This window comes from Delphinus delphis, chromosome 7 (assembly GCF_949987515.2).
Source record: "Delphinus delphis chromosome 7, mDelDel1.2, whole genome shotgun sequence".
NCBI classification, from domain to species: domain Eukaryota; kingdom Metazoa; phylum Chordata; class Mammalia; order Artiodactyla; family Delphinidae; genus Delphinus; species Delphinus delphis.
The window spans coordinates 8552684-8571060 of NC_082689.1; the positions used below are offsets into that span (position 1 = coordinate 8552684).

At 42.9% G+C, this 18377-nt stretch overlaps 1 protein-coding gene across 5 annotated transcripts in view; it reads right to left on the reverse strand.

The window, feature by feature from the left end:
- The window catches only part of ARMC9 (armadillo repeat containing 9), a 136749-nt gene that overhangs the window by 52401 nt on the left and 65971 nt on the right, over positions 1-18377 (reverse strand). For all 5 annotated transcript variants that reach the window (XM_069540832.1, XM_069540831.1, XM_069540830.1 and 2 more), the window contains exons 19-20: positions 14667-14757; positions 11133-11188 (exon numbers count right to left, since the gene is read on the reverse strand). In XM_069540832.1, coding sequence (XP_069396933.1) covers positions 11133-11188; positions 14667-14757 — 147 coding nt within the window. The remainder of the gene's footprint in view (positions 1-11132; positions 11189-14666; positions 14758-18377) is intronic.

Consider the following 18377-nt stretch of genomic DNA (forward strand, 5'->3'; position numbering starts at 1 on the left):
AGTTAATAAATGTATGTTTTATTTATTCTTGTGTTTTCTAGAAATTTCTAAGGTTTGGGGTATAGATATGTACATTTTCATAACTAAGTTTGTTCTCAGTACTTCTACTGTGCTTTCACTAGCAATCTTTGGTTACATCTACTATAACTTATATAACTTCATTATCAACCAATAATCTTTATTTTGAAATCATGAGATTTTCCTTGCTCCTACGCAGTAACAGACTAGCAGTACGCTTATTGTTTTATGTTGCAACAGTTATTTTTATAATGAAAAATTATAGAAAAGCTTTTCTAATTTAAAAATTTCTCTCTAAAACTGTTAAAATTTAAGAATCATTTATTTTAAGATAAAAGAAAATTTGTTTATAAAGTCTTTTTCTTATACTTTTAAGGATGGATCATTGGCTTAAAAAAAGAATGATCATTTGTTATAAAGCAGAAACTAACACACCACTGTAAAGCAATTATGCTCCAATAAAGATGTTAAAAAAAACAAAACACACACACACACACACACACACACACACACAGAATGATCAGAGGACTCAATTTCTCAACCCACAGCTGCACCATTTATATGAAAAAATGCTGAAAAAAATGAAACCGACTTATCAGAAAGGTCTCTGACTCGTGGAAGGGAGGAATCTGTTCCAGAAAAGCTGGGCAAAACCGCAAATAAAAACCAAAATTATGATGGAAGTTATCTTTCCCTCAGTTTTATAGATGTCAATAATTTACCTTATGTAAACATTTGTTTGTTTGTTTTTGCAGTACGCAGGCCTCTCACTGTTGTGGCCTCTCCCGCTGCGGAGCACATAAAGCCAGTTAAGGTATAATTTTGAGACCAATCATTCAGAGTCCAAAGAAAAAGAAATTAAATATTTTAAACATAGATGTGACTGAGTTCTTTAAAAGTCAAAAACTGAAAATTTGTTTGTTATATCTTTTCAGACTAGAAGTTAAAAAGCCACTGAAGCTGCGTTATGGGCATACAGGAACTGTGTATTCTTTTTCTTTTTCGGTAAATCTAAAATTATCCCCACGCCCAAGCCCAATTATTTAAAAAACAAAGACACTGAAGACCTTAAAGTGTACGTTATTATATTGCATTGGTCCAAGAAAAATACGCAACAGCCTTGTAGAGCCAATACTACTGAATGCCGGCTGGATGGAAAGTTAGCAAAAGAAATCACAGCATGCTACTTCTCAATGAAACAGTAGCTTGTTGAATTAAAGATTAAGCTGCAAACATGAACGCTGAGTTAGTATCTCACCTGCAGAGCTATGCCTGGACCTGCTGTTTGGCTTGTATTCATCCAGTATCAATAGTAACGAGTCATTAAAGACCTTTTATGTAAATACTTGGCAGCAAAACACAAGTGACACTAACTGAAATACCTCATTGAATACCTTTATTGACTTTCATGGTTTAACCTGATATCTGAACTTATGGTGCAAAAGCAAAGGAGGGTAAAACTACTAGTTCCATGGCAACAGTCAGGGCATTGCTAACAAGCTCTAGTAGTCACTGTATTCTCCATTACCACCACAGATAGCTAGCTGGCTAGATAGACAGACTTATAGATGAATAATAGAAAAATGATAGGTAGATAGATAGATAGATAGATAGATGAAAGATGATAGAGTTTCATTTAAGAAGTCCTCAGTGAAGCAGCAGGAATTAATTTTATTAAATCTTGATTCTCGTGGTCTGTCTTTTTAGCATTCTGTGTAAAGAGGATGTACATGATAGTCATCTTGAAGAAAGCATTTGTGCGGTTATTTGATTTGCAAGCTGAATTAGGCACTTTTTTTCGAGGAGCATCTCTTTTACTCAAAAGAATGACATAAGAACTATGTTATGCAGACTTGGGTATCTGGCAGACATTTTCTCAAAAACTGATGAGGTGAGCCTGTCACTTCAAGGAAAACAACTGATAGTATTTGTTATCAATAATAAAATTTGAACTCTCAAGAGAAAACAAGAATTTTAAAAAACTTGTACCTACTACTGTGAGCTTGATAGCTTCCCAACACCTAAAGACTTTTCTGATGAGATCAGTGGTGATATTAACAAACGCAATTTGGAAGGGTGTTTTATAATAAAATACAGCAACAACTGGAAGAACTGCAAAAGTGCAGAACCATTATTTCCCCAACTATCAATGCATCAAAATACAAAATCACATGTGGGTGAAAGAGCAATTGAAAGTGCAAAACAGGCAGGATGCCAGCAGGAATTGTCAAGTAAGCACTTTTGAAAATCCATTCTCCGTAAAAGCAAGAACACTGGCAAAAATTGTCAAAATCAATTTCTTCAGGACTTTGAAAATTAACCAAAGGCTGCAACAATCTGAGGAGTGTTTATTCAAGAAGAAAACTGGCTCTCAGTAAGAACAGCAAATGTTGTGGCATTTAAACTTGCCCTGTTCCTCTCCCTCTCTCCCCAGGTCCCTGAAAACCACCAGCTCTTCAATCCAAGTGAAAACCAGCATCCAAGCAGTCACTGGAGTGAGCAGACAGGTTTGAAGCACCCCAAAGGCCTCACTCTCAGAAAACTGTCATGTTTTGACCTGTCTGGCAATTTCCTGGAAAACCCCCTCATAGATAGAATTTGTCTTTATTTAACCCACTAGTTCACTTGGGGTCAACTCATAGGCTTTGTTGAAAACACACTCTTAAATAAGAGTGTGAGTGTGAGATGAATGAAAATGAAGACACAACCTTCCAAAACTTATGAGGTGTAGTAAAAGCAGTACTCAGAGGGAAATTTATAGCTGTATATATTTAATGTATTTAATGCCTACATTAAAAAAGAAGAAAGATCTCAAATCAAGAAGCTAACTTTATACCTTAAGAAACCAGAAAAAGAAGAGCAGGAGGAAGGATATAATGAAATTAGAGATAAATGAAATAGAGAAACAATAGAGAAAAATCAACAAAAACAAAAGTTGGTTCTTGTAGAGATCAACAAAACTGACAAAACTTTAGCTAGACTGACTGTATTAGTCAGCTTGGGCCGCTATCATAAAATACCACAGACTGAGTGGCTTAACCAAGAGAAATTTATTTCTCATAGTTCTGGAGGCTGAGAAGTCCAAGATCAAGGTGCAGGCTGATTCACTTCCTGATGAGGGCTCTCCTCTTGGCTTGCAGACAGCCGCTTTCTCTGTGTCCTCACACGGTGGTGAGAGAGACAGAGTGTTCTGTAGTGTCCCTTCTTCTAAGTATACTAATTCTATCAGATCAGGGTCCCACACTTATGATTTCATTTAACCTTAATTACCTCCTTGTAGGCCCTATCTCCAAATACAGCCACACCGAGGGTTAGGTCTTCAACATATGAATTTGAGGGAACACAGTTCAGTCCATAGCACTGACTAAGAAAAAGAGATAAGACTCAGATTAGTAAAATCAGGAATGAAAGGTGGAATACTACTGCCCTTACAGAAATGAAACCATAAGAAAATACTATGAATAACTGTACACCAACAAATCAATGTCTTAGATGAAATGGACAAATTCCTAGAAGGACACAAATTACAAAAACTGGCTCAAGAAGAAATAAAAAATATGAATAGACAGACATATAATAAGTAAAAAGATCAAATTAGTAAAAACAAAAACAAAACTTCCCACAAAGAAAAGCCCAGGTGCAGAAGGCAGCACTGGTAATGTTCTACCAAATGTTTAAAGAAGAATTAACAACACTTCACAAACTCTTCCAAAGATGGAAGAGGTGGGAACACTTCCCAACGCATATTATGAGGCCAGTATTACCCTGATATCAAAACTAGACAAGGATATCACAAGAGAAGTCAAACGACAGACTGCTATCTATTATGAATATAGATACATAAATCCTCAAAGAGATACTAGCAAACCAAATCCAGCAACATATGAAAGGGATAACAAACCATGGAGAAGCAGGATTTATCTCAGAAGTTCAAGGGTGGTTTACCATATGAAAACCAGTCAGTGTAATACACCATATTAATAGAATGAAAGACACCCGCCCCCCACCACACACACACACATGATCATCTTAATTGATGTAGAAAAGGCATTTGACAAAATTCAACACTTAACAAAGCTGGAAAAGAAGGGAACTTTCTCAAACTGATAATGAGCATCTATGAAGAACCCACAGCTAACATCATACTGGACAGTGAAAGACAAACATTCCCCCTAAGATCAGGAAAGGACAAAGGGTCCACTCTCACCAATTCTATTCAACACTGTACTGGAACTTCTAGCCAGGGCAATTAAACAAGAAAAGGATATAAAAGACATCTAGATTGGAAAGGAAGAAGTGAAAATATCTCTATTCGCAGATGACATGGTGGTGTATACAGAAAATCCGAAGGAATCCATCACAAAACAAAACAAAGAAACAAAAACTTTTAGAGCTAATAAATGAGTTCAGTAAGGTCATAGGATACAACAAGATCAAAATACTAAAGTCAATTGTATTTCTATACACTAGCATTGAGCAATCAGAAAATAAGATAAACAAAATGAAAAACAGATGAATAGATTTTAATTAACAGAATAAAAAAGGTTTATTGATATAGTTTCTGATTCCACATTGCAACTAACCTTTAATAAACTATCACTTGTCCAGTTTTGAAGTAGTATCAAAGAAAAATATTTCTATCCCAAAAAGCTATTAAAATACTCCAACAATTTCAACTACATAAATGTATGAGGCTAGATTTTCTTTATATCCTTCAATCAAAACAACATATTGCAACAGGTAGAACGCACAGGCGGATTTGAGAACCCAACTCTTTTCTAATCCAGATATTAAAGAGATTCCTAAAAATAAAATACAATGCTACTCTTCTTAATAGTTTTTTTTGTTTTGGAAAATAATTCTTTAAAAAAATATTTTATTTACATTGACATGTAATGGGTTTATTATTGTCATTTTATTTTATTTTTATTTTTCTGGCTGCACCTAGAGGCTTGTGGGATCTTAGTTCCCTGACCACGGATTGAACCCGGGCCCTGGCACTGAAAGTGCCAAGTCCTAACCACTGGACCACCAGGGAATCCCCTATTATTGTCATTTTAAAATTAATAAGTACATTTTATCAGTTTTATATTCTAATTTAGCAAACATTGACAGGCAAAATACACATAAACAAAAGCTCTTTGCAATATTCAATAATTTTAAGAGTATAAAAGTGTTCCACAACCAAAAATTTGAGGACAGTTACTTCAAACCTACATAAACATTATATATTTCTTTTACATGTATAAAATATTTAATAATCAAATTTTAAATGAAAAAATGAAATCTTAGAAGAAAATCTAGGTGAGACTACATGTAAAATTTAGGGTTAAGGGAAACCTTAATCAGGATAGAAAACCCAAAGGGTATAAAAGAAAAGCAAAGATATTTGTCTTTAAAATTTTTTTTAAAGATTTATGACAAAAGAAGTTATAAAAATATGTCAGTAAATAAAAGATACATCTTTAAAATAGCTGCAATTAAGGTGAAAAAGGATCAATATCTATAATATATAGAGAATTCACATGAACCGACACGGAAAGACAAACGCAATTTTAAAAATAGAGAAAGGATAGGAATGTGAAATTACAGCACAGCAAATCCAAATATCCAATCAAATAAACATAAAGACACTCAAACTCACTACTCAATGGAGATGCAAAATTAAAATGACAATGAGATCCACTTTACCACCATTAGATTGGCAAAAATAAAAAGAGTAATGACACCTATCGCTGGTGGAGATGGAGGGAAAGGCTCCTCTCCTGCTCTGCTAGTGAAATCTGAACTGTTACAGCCTTTCTAAAAAGCAATCTAGAAAAATGCATTACCATTAAAACACACATACACTTCAACCCAGCAACAGAAGCCCACGTAAATAAAAGCACCACTAAATAAGGATATATTTGCAAAGATGTTTACTGCAGCACTGTCTGAAGTAGCAAAGATCGGGAAAACCGCACATGCACAGCATTAAAAGGAATCCCAGCTGCCTTGCTGGTTGACTCAGAGGGATTTCCGGGAGATATTAAGAGGGGAAAAAGGCAACACTGAGGGTGTGTGTGTTTGCCTCTGTGTGTTACCTCATTTTGTAAAACAAATACTGACAAAAACATCCAGGACTATGGTACATACGTTTGTGTACTTTCTTTGTTACCTTGTAAGAAAAGTATGAAAGCACATACACATACTAGGTCGTTGATACGGGTTTTGTGGGGGCAGCACTGTGGGTCGGGGAGAAGCAAAGGACAAAGCTCAGGCTGCCTCCTCTAGAAGATGCCTTTCCTGCCTTCCTGACCACATCCTTCTCTTCAGCAATCCATTCCACTCACCTTTCACCCTCGGTGAGGCGAAGTGCTGTCAAAGCAGCCACTTTCCAGTCTTCTCTGAGGACTCGGAATTTCTGCAGCACTTCTTGTTTCTATCACATTCACGGACCTCTGAGCGCGTATTGATTTTCTATTATTTGCTAACTTTATATATGTCTCGCAAGAGACAAAATCATGTAGTGGTTAACAGTGTGGACAAGTCAGACCACCTGGGTTTGATTCCTGGCTGCGTCACTTAATTATCAGCTGTGTGAACTTGGCAAGTGACGTATTTTCTCTGTTTCCCTGTCTGTGAAATGGAACGATAACGGCACCTATCACCAGGTTCTTGTGAGGAATAAATGGGTAAATAGTAAGTGTAAGGTGCCTAGAACAGTGCCTGGCACCTGGTGATGCTACACAAGCTATTATCAGGGTCTTTATTACCTCACCTATCTAGATTTTAAACTCTTAGAGTCATTTTAAACCATAGATACTCTTAAATTTCTTTTGGATCCCTTCCCCATTACTTCCTAGAATAATGTTATTTTAAGGTCCTCAAATATTTGTTGAATAAGCAAGTGAATGGCTCTTAGATTTCAGAAGTCTATAGAGAAAGGAACTGCTGAGCACATGACTGTCACTTTCATGGCAACCAGTAAGTAAATGTCCATGGCTGATCTAACCCAGCCTTTAAACCTATTTTGTTAAGAGGGGAGAATATTTGTCTTAAAATCAATCTTCTGGAATAGCACAGAAAGGCCTTTCATCTCCACTTACAAAGCCACTTATGAGCTAGACACAAGGAACTCGCCTCAAACTGTAAGAAAATGTGAGCCGTTTGTGGTGAGAATACTGGAATCAGGACTCCTTGTGATTCACCATCGACCCTTTGGGAACATATTATCTACGTTTAATATAAAAATAAACTGTATTAGATAATAACACATTTCTTCAAAGCACTAGGTGAGATGCGTTGGAACCCTTAAATTGTTGTTGTCATTTGTCCATTCTCTCCTAGGTACTGTCCAAGCTTATCTAGTGATAGTTTTTTTTCCTCTGGAGCTTTAAATGGTCCAAGAAGAGTATAAGAAGCAATTTAGAAAATAATGAAAACACCTGTCCTTCTGATGCCATCCTCTCTCTCTCCTCCTGCTCTGAATGTTCAACCTTTCCCTCTCAGCTGGATCCTTCCCAAACAGCATTTTAACATGCTTAGGTATCTCCCAAATGAAAACAAAACAAAAATGCCCTGTTTAGCCACCATCCAACTCTCTTCCCCTACTCATAGCCAAATCTGTGGGAAGAGCTGTATGTACTTATTAGCTCCATTCTCTTACTTCCCACCTGCTCCTCAACTGCTCAGTTTGGCTTTTGCCTCATTAGTCTTCAAAAATGCTCAGCAGCCAACCTCCGTCCACTAAATCCAGTGTGCCCTTCCTACTTCTCACCTCACGTGGCGAGTCTGCAGCCCTGGGCCCTGCTGATCCGGGCCTTTCTTCACCTCTCAGCCACACTTCCTTATCCCCCAGACCTCACCCAGGGAATTTCCAGTGTCAACTAAGAGGGTGTAACTTTCCACACCTTTCCGCTATGTATATATGAGCAGGTATATAATTCATCAGGATGTGTGTTTATAAGTTTGTTTTTTGAAATTGACTCATACTGCTCATGTTACTTTGCAATTTCCTTTTTCCATTTGACGTTATATCCTAGACAGTCTACAAGTCAGAAAAAAACTAACTCTAGTTAACTTTTTATGTTGGTATGTGTATGTATATATATTCAGGCATAACTAAAGAAGTGTTAATACATTAGGACAAGTCGTTACATTTTTAGAAATTAGAGGGAAAAATCAGATTTTGCATCTGGGGATCCTTGAGAGTCTCCAGCGGAGCAGGACCAGTGGCCGAAGTTGCAAGGGCACAGGTTTCAGCTCAGTGTAAGGCAAGGCAGCCATAATTTACCCCGGCCTCCGGCCCCTCCTAGAGCCATTTTACCTTTAGAGGCACTAAGCAGCTAACTGCAAACAGTGGCTTCGTTATCTGCGTTTTGGGTTTAAATAATTTTGCTGTTTCCTTCAAAGTTGTCACCTTGGGATGTGACAGCCACATTCCAACAACAGTGTGACTTGCACGACTGATTTTTGGAGAGTTTCCTGTAGTTTAAGCATCTTTCACTTTCTCCCCACACCCATACCTCCCCCACCCCTGCCCCCAGTTTAAAAAGTAACACCTGGCCTTGGGGAAAGCTGAGTAAAGCAGAGACCTGCTGGCTCCTTCCCAGGTCGTCCTGGCTAGTCCTCCACAGTACGCGTTGGGACCATGACAGAGGGAGAGCCCAGAACCTGCCGACCTGAGCTCATCACAGAGAGTCAAGTTTTGGCCCCAAATGATAGGTCCTTTCCTTATAATTTTCCAGCTAAACCCTTTCAAGAATCTTCTGAAAATTCTAGTTATCACAACAAATATTTTCAAACACTAGCTTCTTAAAATAAAAATATGCATAGAGTAGCAAAAAGTCCAGAAAATTAAAAGATGTCTATATTCCTTCTTTACCATAGACTATATAACTGTAGTTACAGTCGACTATAACTTCCACAGGGAAATTTCCAAAAGTTGAATTCCCATCATTAACAGCTGAACCAAATGAATTTTCCCTTGCAGTACAAAAACAAAGGGGTTAATAGCAATAAAATAAAACCACCCCACAGTGATAACAGATAGAGGGGAAAAACAGATCTTGAGGGGAGCTTTTTTTGGACAAAAAGTTATTGGAATTAAATAATTAAGATATTAACTCGGGGCTTCCCTGGTGGCACAGTGGTTAGGAGTCTGCCTGTCGGTGCAGGGGACACGGGTTTGTGCCCCAGTTCGGGGGGGATCCCGCATGCCGCGGAGCGGCTGGGCCTGTGGGCCATGGCCACTGGGCCTGTGCATCCGGAGCCTGTGCTCCGTGGCGGGAGAATCCACAGCAGCGAGAGGTCCGCGTACAGCAAAAAAAATAGATATTAACTCAAAGTATAATATAAAAGAGTGCTGAAGGGCGAGACACACAGGTGGTGTCTCTTCACGGTCCTGAGAAGGCCAGTGAGTCAGGGAGCTGGGTTCTCTCCAGGGTCGGCAAACAATGGCCTGTGGTCGTTAGGCCAGTAAACTAAGAAGGATTTTCACATTTTTAAATGTTTGAAAAAAATTTTTAATGACACATAAAAATCATATGAAATTCAAACTTCAGGACACATTTAAAAAAAAAGGTTTATGGGAACACAGCCACGTTCAACCATTCATGTATTGTCCACGGCTACCTTGTGTTACAATGGGTGGATCTGGGTGGATGAAACTGACAGTGTGGCCTGCAAAGCCTAAAATATTTACTAGCTCCCTCTTTAGAGAAGAAGTCTGCTGACCCCTGTTGTAAACCAGATTTTACTGCCGTCAGCTGTGTGTGACCTTAGGCTGGCCTCCTCCCTTCTCTGGATCCACCTTTGTAAAGGAAGGGGCCTGGACAAGGTGCTGGCTAGTTCTGGAAGTCCAGAACTGCAGGGAGCAGGGGTGCCCGCTGCTGCCGCCTACAGCCCATTAGGAAAATGGCAGGCAGGAGGCTGGCTGCAGAGGGACCATAGCTCACAGATCTGTCCTCATTGGTGGAGCCGTCCTTGTTGGTGGAGGGCTCTTAAATGAACTGTCTCCCCTAACTGATGCCATCAATGAACAAAAACCTGGCTTCTACACACCTTTTACATGGACAGACCACAACTCCAAAGAACAACTCATCTTCCAGCGTTCACTTCGGGAATAAATGCTCCCCACAACATAGAGGGAATGCAAATCACTTATTACCACAGAGAACAAGAGAGGACAGCCATGTATGGGTTTTTTAGGTCTGAAGGAAAAATAATGAAATAGCTTGTCATGTGAAAATCCACCTACAGCCCATGAGTCACCATTCTCTACACCACCTCACAGGACTCACTCAGACGCCCTTGTTCTGAACCTTCACGCTCTAAAAAACCAGGTAAGCCGATTTTTCACAGCTGAGGTAACCCACACCACAGGAATGCAAATGACAGGGTAAAGTGGTAGGTTCTGCCAGCTCTGAACCAAGCCCCGGACTCCCACCCTGGAGATTCTCCCGGGGAGCCTCCAGGCCCAACGCTCACACCCACGAGGAAGACAGGGGAGGTTCACGCCCCCTTCAGGGCAAAAGACTCAGCGCAAGACCGGTCATCTTTCAGCCTCCCATCAACCCAAGTGCCACAGAGTGTGGCCTCTCCATGCTGGCTGCAACGAGCCCACCAAGGTGAGGCCACAGTCTCCAGACACGCCACCCGCAAGTCCTCCCACCCTGCAGCCGCGTGTAGGTGGAGTCTAACTGCCACCCCCACCCCCACCCCCACCCCCGACTGGTCTGGTCTTGGCACATGCCCCGAGCAGAACGCAGCGTAAGTGATGTTCTGAGGCTGCTGAGCCCACACAAGGACTGGAAGCTTTCCCTTCTTTCCCCTTGGAGACCGGCCCCCAACCAATAAGGCAGTCCCGGGATGGACCACTAAGTGATTACAGGCCACGTGGAGAGGGGCTGTGGCAGCCGCGATGCCAGCTCAGACGTGGAGAAGAGCCACTGACACCCCAAGAGAGACCAGCAGAAAACCACCCAGCTGAGCTCTAGCTGACCCACACAATTGTGAGAAGTAACGTAGCAGGGACTGAAAGCTCCGTTTCTGGACTAACTTTCCAAGGCGAGGAAGAGACTCAGAATAGTTGGCCGGAGTTTTCTATGTGGTGTCAAGAGCCTCTAACTTACTTCATCATCTTCATCTTCATCATCATCAGATTCAAGAACACCGTCCAGTAGCTCTTCTACAAAGAAAAAAATCAATGAATAACTGCAACCACAGTTGGGAGCCTTGGTCAACAAACTCCTTCAGCTGCTGCAGAGACAGGTAAACGCAGCCTGTGAGCCCCCGGGGCCAGAGCACCTGACCTGCTCAGCACCTTCCTTATTATCACTCATTGCTTGAACAGATGACATGAAAGTAAAGAAAGCCGGAGAGAAGAGGAAAGGAGATCAAACAGGAAATAGGAAGACAGAAGGAAACAAAGGCGCCAAAGACACTGTCCAGCACACTTAGGAAGGCGGCAGATGCACCTAGACTTAACCAAACCCCAAAACCATTTCCTAGAAGGGAATCTGTAGAAACGCCAGGACTCCCGTTGTCCTTGACGCAGCCCTCATTCTGAAGGGAAGGACTCCACTGACCCGGCTGGACCTAAGCCAGCAGGTCACTCACAGGGCTCGCGGGCCTACCGTGGGCTGTGCCGTTGTCGTGGAAGCTACTTTGCATACTGGAGGGTGTTGTGTCACCTGCATCTGGGCTGAAGCTTAATTACCCAACTTCTATGCCCTCCCAGCCCCTGAACAGCACTGCTCCTTCCCACCTTTGGTAAGTGGCTTTCACAGTGAGGAGGTTGCTATATTTACCAATTGTAAATTAAACCTTTCTTCTTCAAATATGGAAAGGCCTTTTTTTTTTTTTTTGAATCTCAGCTATTTCATGAGGCCACAGGCTAGTCCAGCCACACTGCCCCCTCCCCTGAGCCTGTGGGCTCAGACTCAACCTACTTTCGGAACAATGTGCAGTCCTGTGAACTCAAGTCCCTTACGAGCCTCAGCTCCTCCTCTCCGGGAGGACGGAGACACGAGCCCTGCTTCCCACACTGCTCCCTGGGCTGTGGGCCCAACAACAGGGCACTTGAGTTACCAGCATCCCTTCTTTCCTGAGGGCCCTCCGGGAAAGCCAGCTCCGCCTTGCTCTGCCCAGTGACCAGTCAGGTCGCCCTGTCCTCTCTTTGGCGACCAGCTGGTATCTGCCGGTCCCCCTTGCTGAGCGCTGGAGTCACGGACAAAACTCCCTGCTGCTGCTGGCCATTCACTTCCACTTGTCACGTCACCAGGCCGGGAGTTCCCCTTAGGCTTCGCCAGAGCAGTCCTTCCCCTCCTGTGGGGTTAAAGTTCTATAATACATGGGAATTTTTGTCCTTGAGGACCTTAAACTCCACTAGAAAACGAGTGCTAGAGGATTGAGATGGACTTGAATTAAGATAACCCATGTACATGTTTTCATGTTCACTAAAATAAAACAAGAAAGTCGATACTTTAAAAAAAAGATTGTTAAATCTAGAACTAGATTTACTAGTTTAAGATTCACCTATCTTAAACCAGTAAATGTCTCACAACTCCCACTCGGCTATCAACTCCCCCTTGAGGAGGAAGACTGGACTGGATGGAAACTCTCCAGCTCTCCCTCCTCTAGGTTTAAGCATGATGCTTGTAGATTCATTTTGCCTTGATAGCTGTTGACAGGTGTCCTAAGGTATTTATGTGTATGTATCTGGTCCTCCACCCAAATATTCAATGACTTTCTAATTTTGCTTCAAAGTAGCAGACTCCTGGGTAATCGTCTCTGGAGTCCTGCCACTGTCCTATGGATACAGAACAGCTTCTGTGCTTGAAATGAAGAAGAACCACTGTAGGCACTCCATTGAAACTGGACCTTCCAGAGCTGAGCAGGTAGACCCCACGTCTGTCCTGAACACACAAGGTTGTAAGGCCTTGGCTCCGCGCAGGACAACTTCTTGCTAAAGCACATCCCTTACAGAAACGTAGACTGACCCCTCGTCCTCACATTCGTTAGCGTGCCGGTCCAAGGGCCAGCTTTATGTAAGAGGAAGAGATGTTTTCTTGGCCAGAGAGACAAGACACACTGCTTTCTGGCTGCCTGGGAGGAGGGAAGACTGACAAGGAAATAGAGGTGAGTGTGTCTTGATAGACCGACTGAAACAGAGTCAGCCTTGAAGGTTCCCAACCCAAACCTGACCCTGACGCTGCGGAGGACTCCTGGCCTGGGAGGGAGGTCTCGGCATAGCTAGCGACCTCAGAGCAGATAGGCAACAACTTTTCCCAGCATTCCCCTGCCTTCCCAAACTGTGGCCTACATAGAGAAGGTTAGGGAGTAACCTTGGTCAGGACTAAGGTTAGGTTTTATTTCCTTTTATTATTTTTTTCAATATGCCCGCCTAGCAGAATGGAAGTGCAAAGTCAGAAATGCAGTAGCTGCAGAAAATACACATCTGTTCCTTCCCCACCTGAATCCGGGATGAATTATACTTGCTCCATAAAAACCAAAGGGGAGGACATTCAAGTGGAAATGGGCCCCCAGCCTGAAGGCAGCCAAGGTTTAACCTCACCGGCTGCTCTCCTGGCCACCTCCTGTTGATGGGGAGCCCTCTAACCCCCTCCTTCTGCCTCTCCATTTCTGTGTCCCTCCGAGGCAGGGCTGCACACTGGAATCACCTGGGAGTTTTAAACACTATTCGTACCTGGGGCTCCTCCAGAGATTCTGATCTAATTGGCATGGGGTGCTACCTTGGGGGTTTTCTAATCTCCCCAGGTGACTGCCCTGTGCAGCCCTAGCTGTGAGCCAGGAGCTGGGAGAGCCACCTGTGGGCTTCCTCCAGTGAAGGGCTTCAGGCATTTCCCTTTTGCTCGGCCTTGGTCAAGCTGCTGCCTTGGGATCAGAGATCAGGAGATTCATTTTTTACCTGCGTTCGTGTGAGGAACAGAATCTGTGCACTTGGACTTTCAGTGATGTGGACAAGGGCGTGCAGAAAGACGTAAGTGACGAGCTTGACCCTGGATGCTGGCAGTGCCAGGCGCCTCTGGCTTGTGCACAAGTCAGGATCAAGGCATCAGGGGGCCACAGAAAGAGCTAAGGGCGTCCCCACCACCCGGTCCCATCCGAGGCTTCCTTTACCTTCCTTTCCTGCTTATTATGGGATGTGGGTGGTCCCAGTAATGGAAGGAAGGGGATCACATCCTCCCACGTTGCTGGTTGGCAACATGAATTCTTCTGGAGCGAATGAACGTGGGAGGACGAGGGCCTTTTCCACAGTGGTGCCGTAAAGATTGGCATCTGTTTTCATTATCTGACCCTCGGACCCTGGGACGGCCGCCCTAGTGGTCTGGGGGAAATAATTAGGAGGGGGAGGCCCACATAAAGAGAACTTCCAGTTAGAGAAGGGTTCTGCAACTGCTTTTGAGCTCTTCTTGTTGACTATAAGCCAAAAGTGTGATGAGAGACTATCGATCATGGGACAAAGTGGCCTTGGCTACCTGGCTGAACTTCCATTTGTGGGTTCACTTGGGTCTCCCCACCTCCCTTAAGGCCTCTTGAATGAATTCTAAGACATGACAAGCCCCTCTAAGAAAGCCCACGTGTCCTTCTAGCATATGCGAAAGATTCAAAGGATACATAATAGATTCTTGCCTTAAACAGACCTGAATGAAGCTGCTTGATGATAAATTCAATCTGGCGGATCATTTCAGCATTGCCTTCTTTGATGAAGCAGCAAAGGATGTCTTCCATTCCCTAGAAGCATTGGAGAGAGTAAGAGTTAACATTTCAGTTTTGGGGGGAAACTACTTTTCAATGGAGTAGTTTCACCTAATCAAAAAAAAACACCAGGGCTTCCCAGGTGGCGCAGTGGTTAAGAATCCGCCTGCAAATGCAGGGGACACGGGTTCGAGCCCTGGTCTGGGAAGATCCTACATGCTGGGGAGCAACTAAGCCTGTGTGCTACAACCACTGAGCCTGCGCTCTAGAGCCTGAGAGCCACAACTACTAAAGCCCTCGAGCCTAGAGCCCGTGCTCCACAACAAGAGAAGCCACTGCAATGAGAAGCCCGCACAACCCGACGAAGACCCAATGCAGCCAAAAGTAAATAAATTAATTAATTTAAACAAACAAGAAAAACCAAAAACCAAAAAACTTTTTTTTCAGGAGGAAGGGATATACGCACAATAAAAATCCTCTGCTCAGTTCTAAACATTCTTTTTGTTGTTTTTACAATTCACAAGGAAATTACTTTATTCTTGGTTGACTATCTGACCTAATCATAACACATTTATTTTTAAAAAAGCTATCGTAAAATTTTACTGTGTAAGTCCTCCTTTGAGCTTTGGCAGTATGTTGTTTGGGGAGGTGGTTTCGCTCCCATGTTTTCCCTGTAGTTATACACTGCCCACTGGATTTTAGGGCCAAAAATGGTCTTTGAAAAGTAAAACCACATGTTCAGAGAAGTCAAAGAACAAATAGAACCTCTTTTTAAACAGCCATCGTTCTTTTTCTATCAAAATAATTACAAAGTCATTACAGTGTGTATTATTTACTACAAAACACTGACATCAGCGTTTTCAATTCTGACTAACAGAATTCCAGGGACATGTAGAGGTAAGAGGCTGACTTGACCATAAATCTCTATTTCTCCTCCTTCCTCTTTTCTGTGGGACTTGAATGTATGGTTGGAGCTGATGAGGCCTTCTTACCCCCACGAGGGGAAAGTGTATCTGATATTGAACCCAAAGCAGAGGGAGCAGAGTACAGAGGTGCTGGTAGAGAAACAGATCAAGTGACACGCGAATCCTGATCGAGCTGTGCCTGAGGCTTGCGCCGGAAGCTTCTGCCTGGACTTTTCAGTTACCGGAGCCAGTAAGCTCCTGTTTAGGTAGCCAGCTTGGAATCAACAGCTCTAACTGAATCAAAGCAGAAGCGCCCGGTGCACGTTTGAACACGGTGAGTCCCCATCACCTAAAGCAGAGCATTACCTTCTAGAAAGGTAAAATCTGGATTGTAGTTCTCGTTTCCCCATAAACTAGCTATGTGACCTTGGTCAAATTACTTAACTCTTCCCAGCCTTTTTCCTCAACTATAAAATAAGGATGGCAACTCAAGTGGACACGAGATCTTTAAAGGATATAATTGGGTGTTGGTTATGTAAATATGTATATTTGTCAAAATGCGTTGAACTGTATATGTAAGGCTTGTGCATTTCACTGTTCATAATTATACCTAAAAAAAAGAAAGAAAAAGCATCTAGTCTGACGACTGGCACACAGGAGATGCTTAAGAAATGGTTGAGACTGTGCTTGCTGTGTCTGGTAGGGGTTTCTGGCTCAGAAGAGAGAGCTGGTAGCTGAAGCAAGGGAGCCAACAAGGTTCCCGGTGGCCCCAGAGTGAGAAGAGAAGAGGGTTAGGACAGAACCTTGGAGAACCTTTAGGTTGTCTCCTGTTTTCCTATGATCAGTAATGCTGTGATGACTATTTTCATACATGAATCTTTGTTCACGTTTTTGTATGGAGCTTCAGAAGTGGAATTACTGGGCAAAGACTATTAATATTTTTGAGGACTGTTATACATATTGTCAAATTGCTTTCTAAAAATGCCATATCAATTTATCCTCTCAGTAAGATTTCCACACTAATTTTTTTTTTCAATAAATTTATTTATTTATTTATTTCTGGCTGCGTTGGGTCTTTGTTACTGCGTGCAGTCTTTCTTTAGTTGCGCTGAGCGGGGGGCTACTCTTCGTTGCGGTGCACGGGCTTCTCACTGTGGAGGCTTCTCTTGTTACAGAGCACGGGCTCTAGAGCGCAGGCTCAGTAGTTGTGGCACACGGCCCTAGGTGTTCCGCGGCACGTGGGATCTTCCTGGACCAGGGCTCGAACCCATGTCCCCCTGAATTGGCAGGTGGATTCTTAACCACTGCGCCACCAGGGAAGCCCTCCACATTAATTTTGAAAGGCCCACACATGATGGGATGCCATGGAATACAGCAGACAGGCTTACCAACTGTAATGGACAACCGTTACACTTGTAGCTGATGAACACTTTTAAAAGAGCTTCTCTACAACGTGTTCATTTCCCAAGGCCGCAGCCAGCATGTTAGCATTCCCAGGCCCCCTTCAGCCAGGGTGCAGGCAGATGACCTAGGTCCTGCCAATCAAATGCACCCATGTGAGACTGATTCCGAAGTGGGCAATGTGAAGAATCAGGCACACGGGGAACACACATCTTTGTGACGGTTGGGCAGGCGGCATCCCGCCCTTCAGGGACAGCAGAGCAGAGTTTCTGGCATTGCGGTGTGAGCCTGGGCCCAGGGCATTGGTGCAAGGCACAGTGGGGATATCACTGGAGCAGCCCCGTGGAGCGTGTGGGCATTTCTCCTGGCTCTGTGGCTTCTGAGCCCGGTTCCCTGGTTCTCCCAGAGACTCCGAGAGCCTTGACAGAGCATCTGGTCTGCTCCAGCCCAGGGCGCAATGTTTGGCTGGGGTTTCGATCCCAGGGAAGAGCTCCTGGCCGACAATTACTCCAGCCCTGGGTGCAGGAGGCCCTGGGGTAGCATGAGGGTGGCCCTCTTGATCACATCTGCTCTCCGGCCCCAGACCTTGGTGGTCTCTTAAAGTTTAAATGGGCCTCAGGGCACGCATGTATCTTTTTCTCCTTTTTTTTTTTTTTTATTGTTGGTATTACTTTAAGACCACTATAGTGGCATTTGGTACTAATCTAATTTTTATGTATTCTCTCTCATTTTCCACAAGCACACAAATGTTTTACACAGTTGCAAACAGAGTTATTATAATGTCATATTCTGCTTTTATCCCTCATTACACAATGAAGTTCCCATACTGTCTCATACTGCTTTTCTTAATTATCATCTTCAATAGCTACTAATACTGTGAGCAAAAGCACCACAATTTCATTAGCAATTCCTCTATTACCAGACATCTATGTTCTGGTTTTTCACTATTATAAAGATATTGAACTGAGCCCTGTCATGCCCAGAGCTCTCCTCTGCATCAGTGACCAGAGGAAAATGAATGAATCCAAAATATGGAGGTTTCCATAATTTATCACATACACTGCTGAACTTCCTTCCAAAAGGACTGTGCTGACACATACCCGGCACGGTCTCAACGTCAGTTCCGTCACCTCCTCCCTGGCTTTGCGTGTGAGCAGATGTTAGGGCGGTGAGATTATGGATAATGTTCTCCTCACTGTCTGGTTTCCTTTATTACTGTTATATAACGAAGGAAAAGGATGTAATACCCTCCATCAATCTAAAAACCTCTTCAAGGATAAGAGTGAAATGAGAGGAAATCTCAGGGTTTTAGAAAGACTCTGTTGAAGCCATATCCTCCTTTAGAGGCGT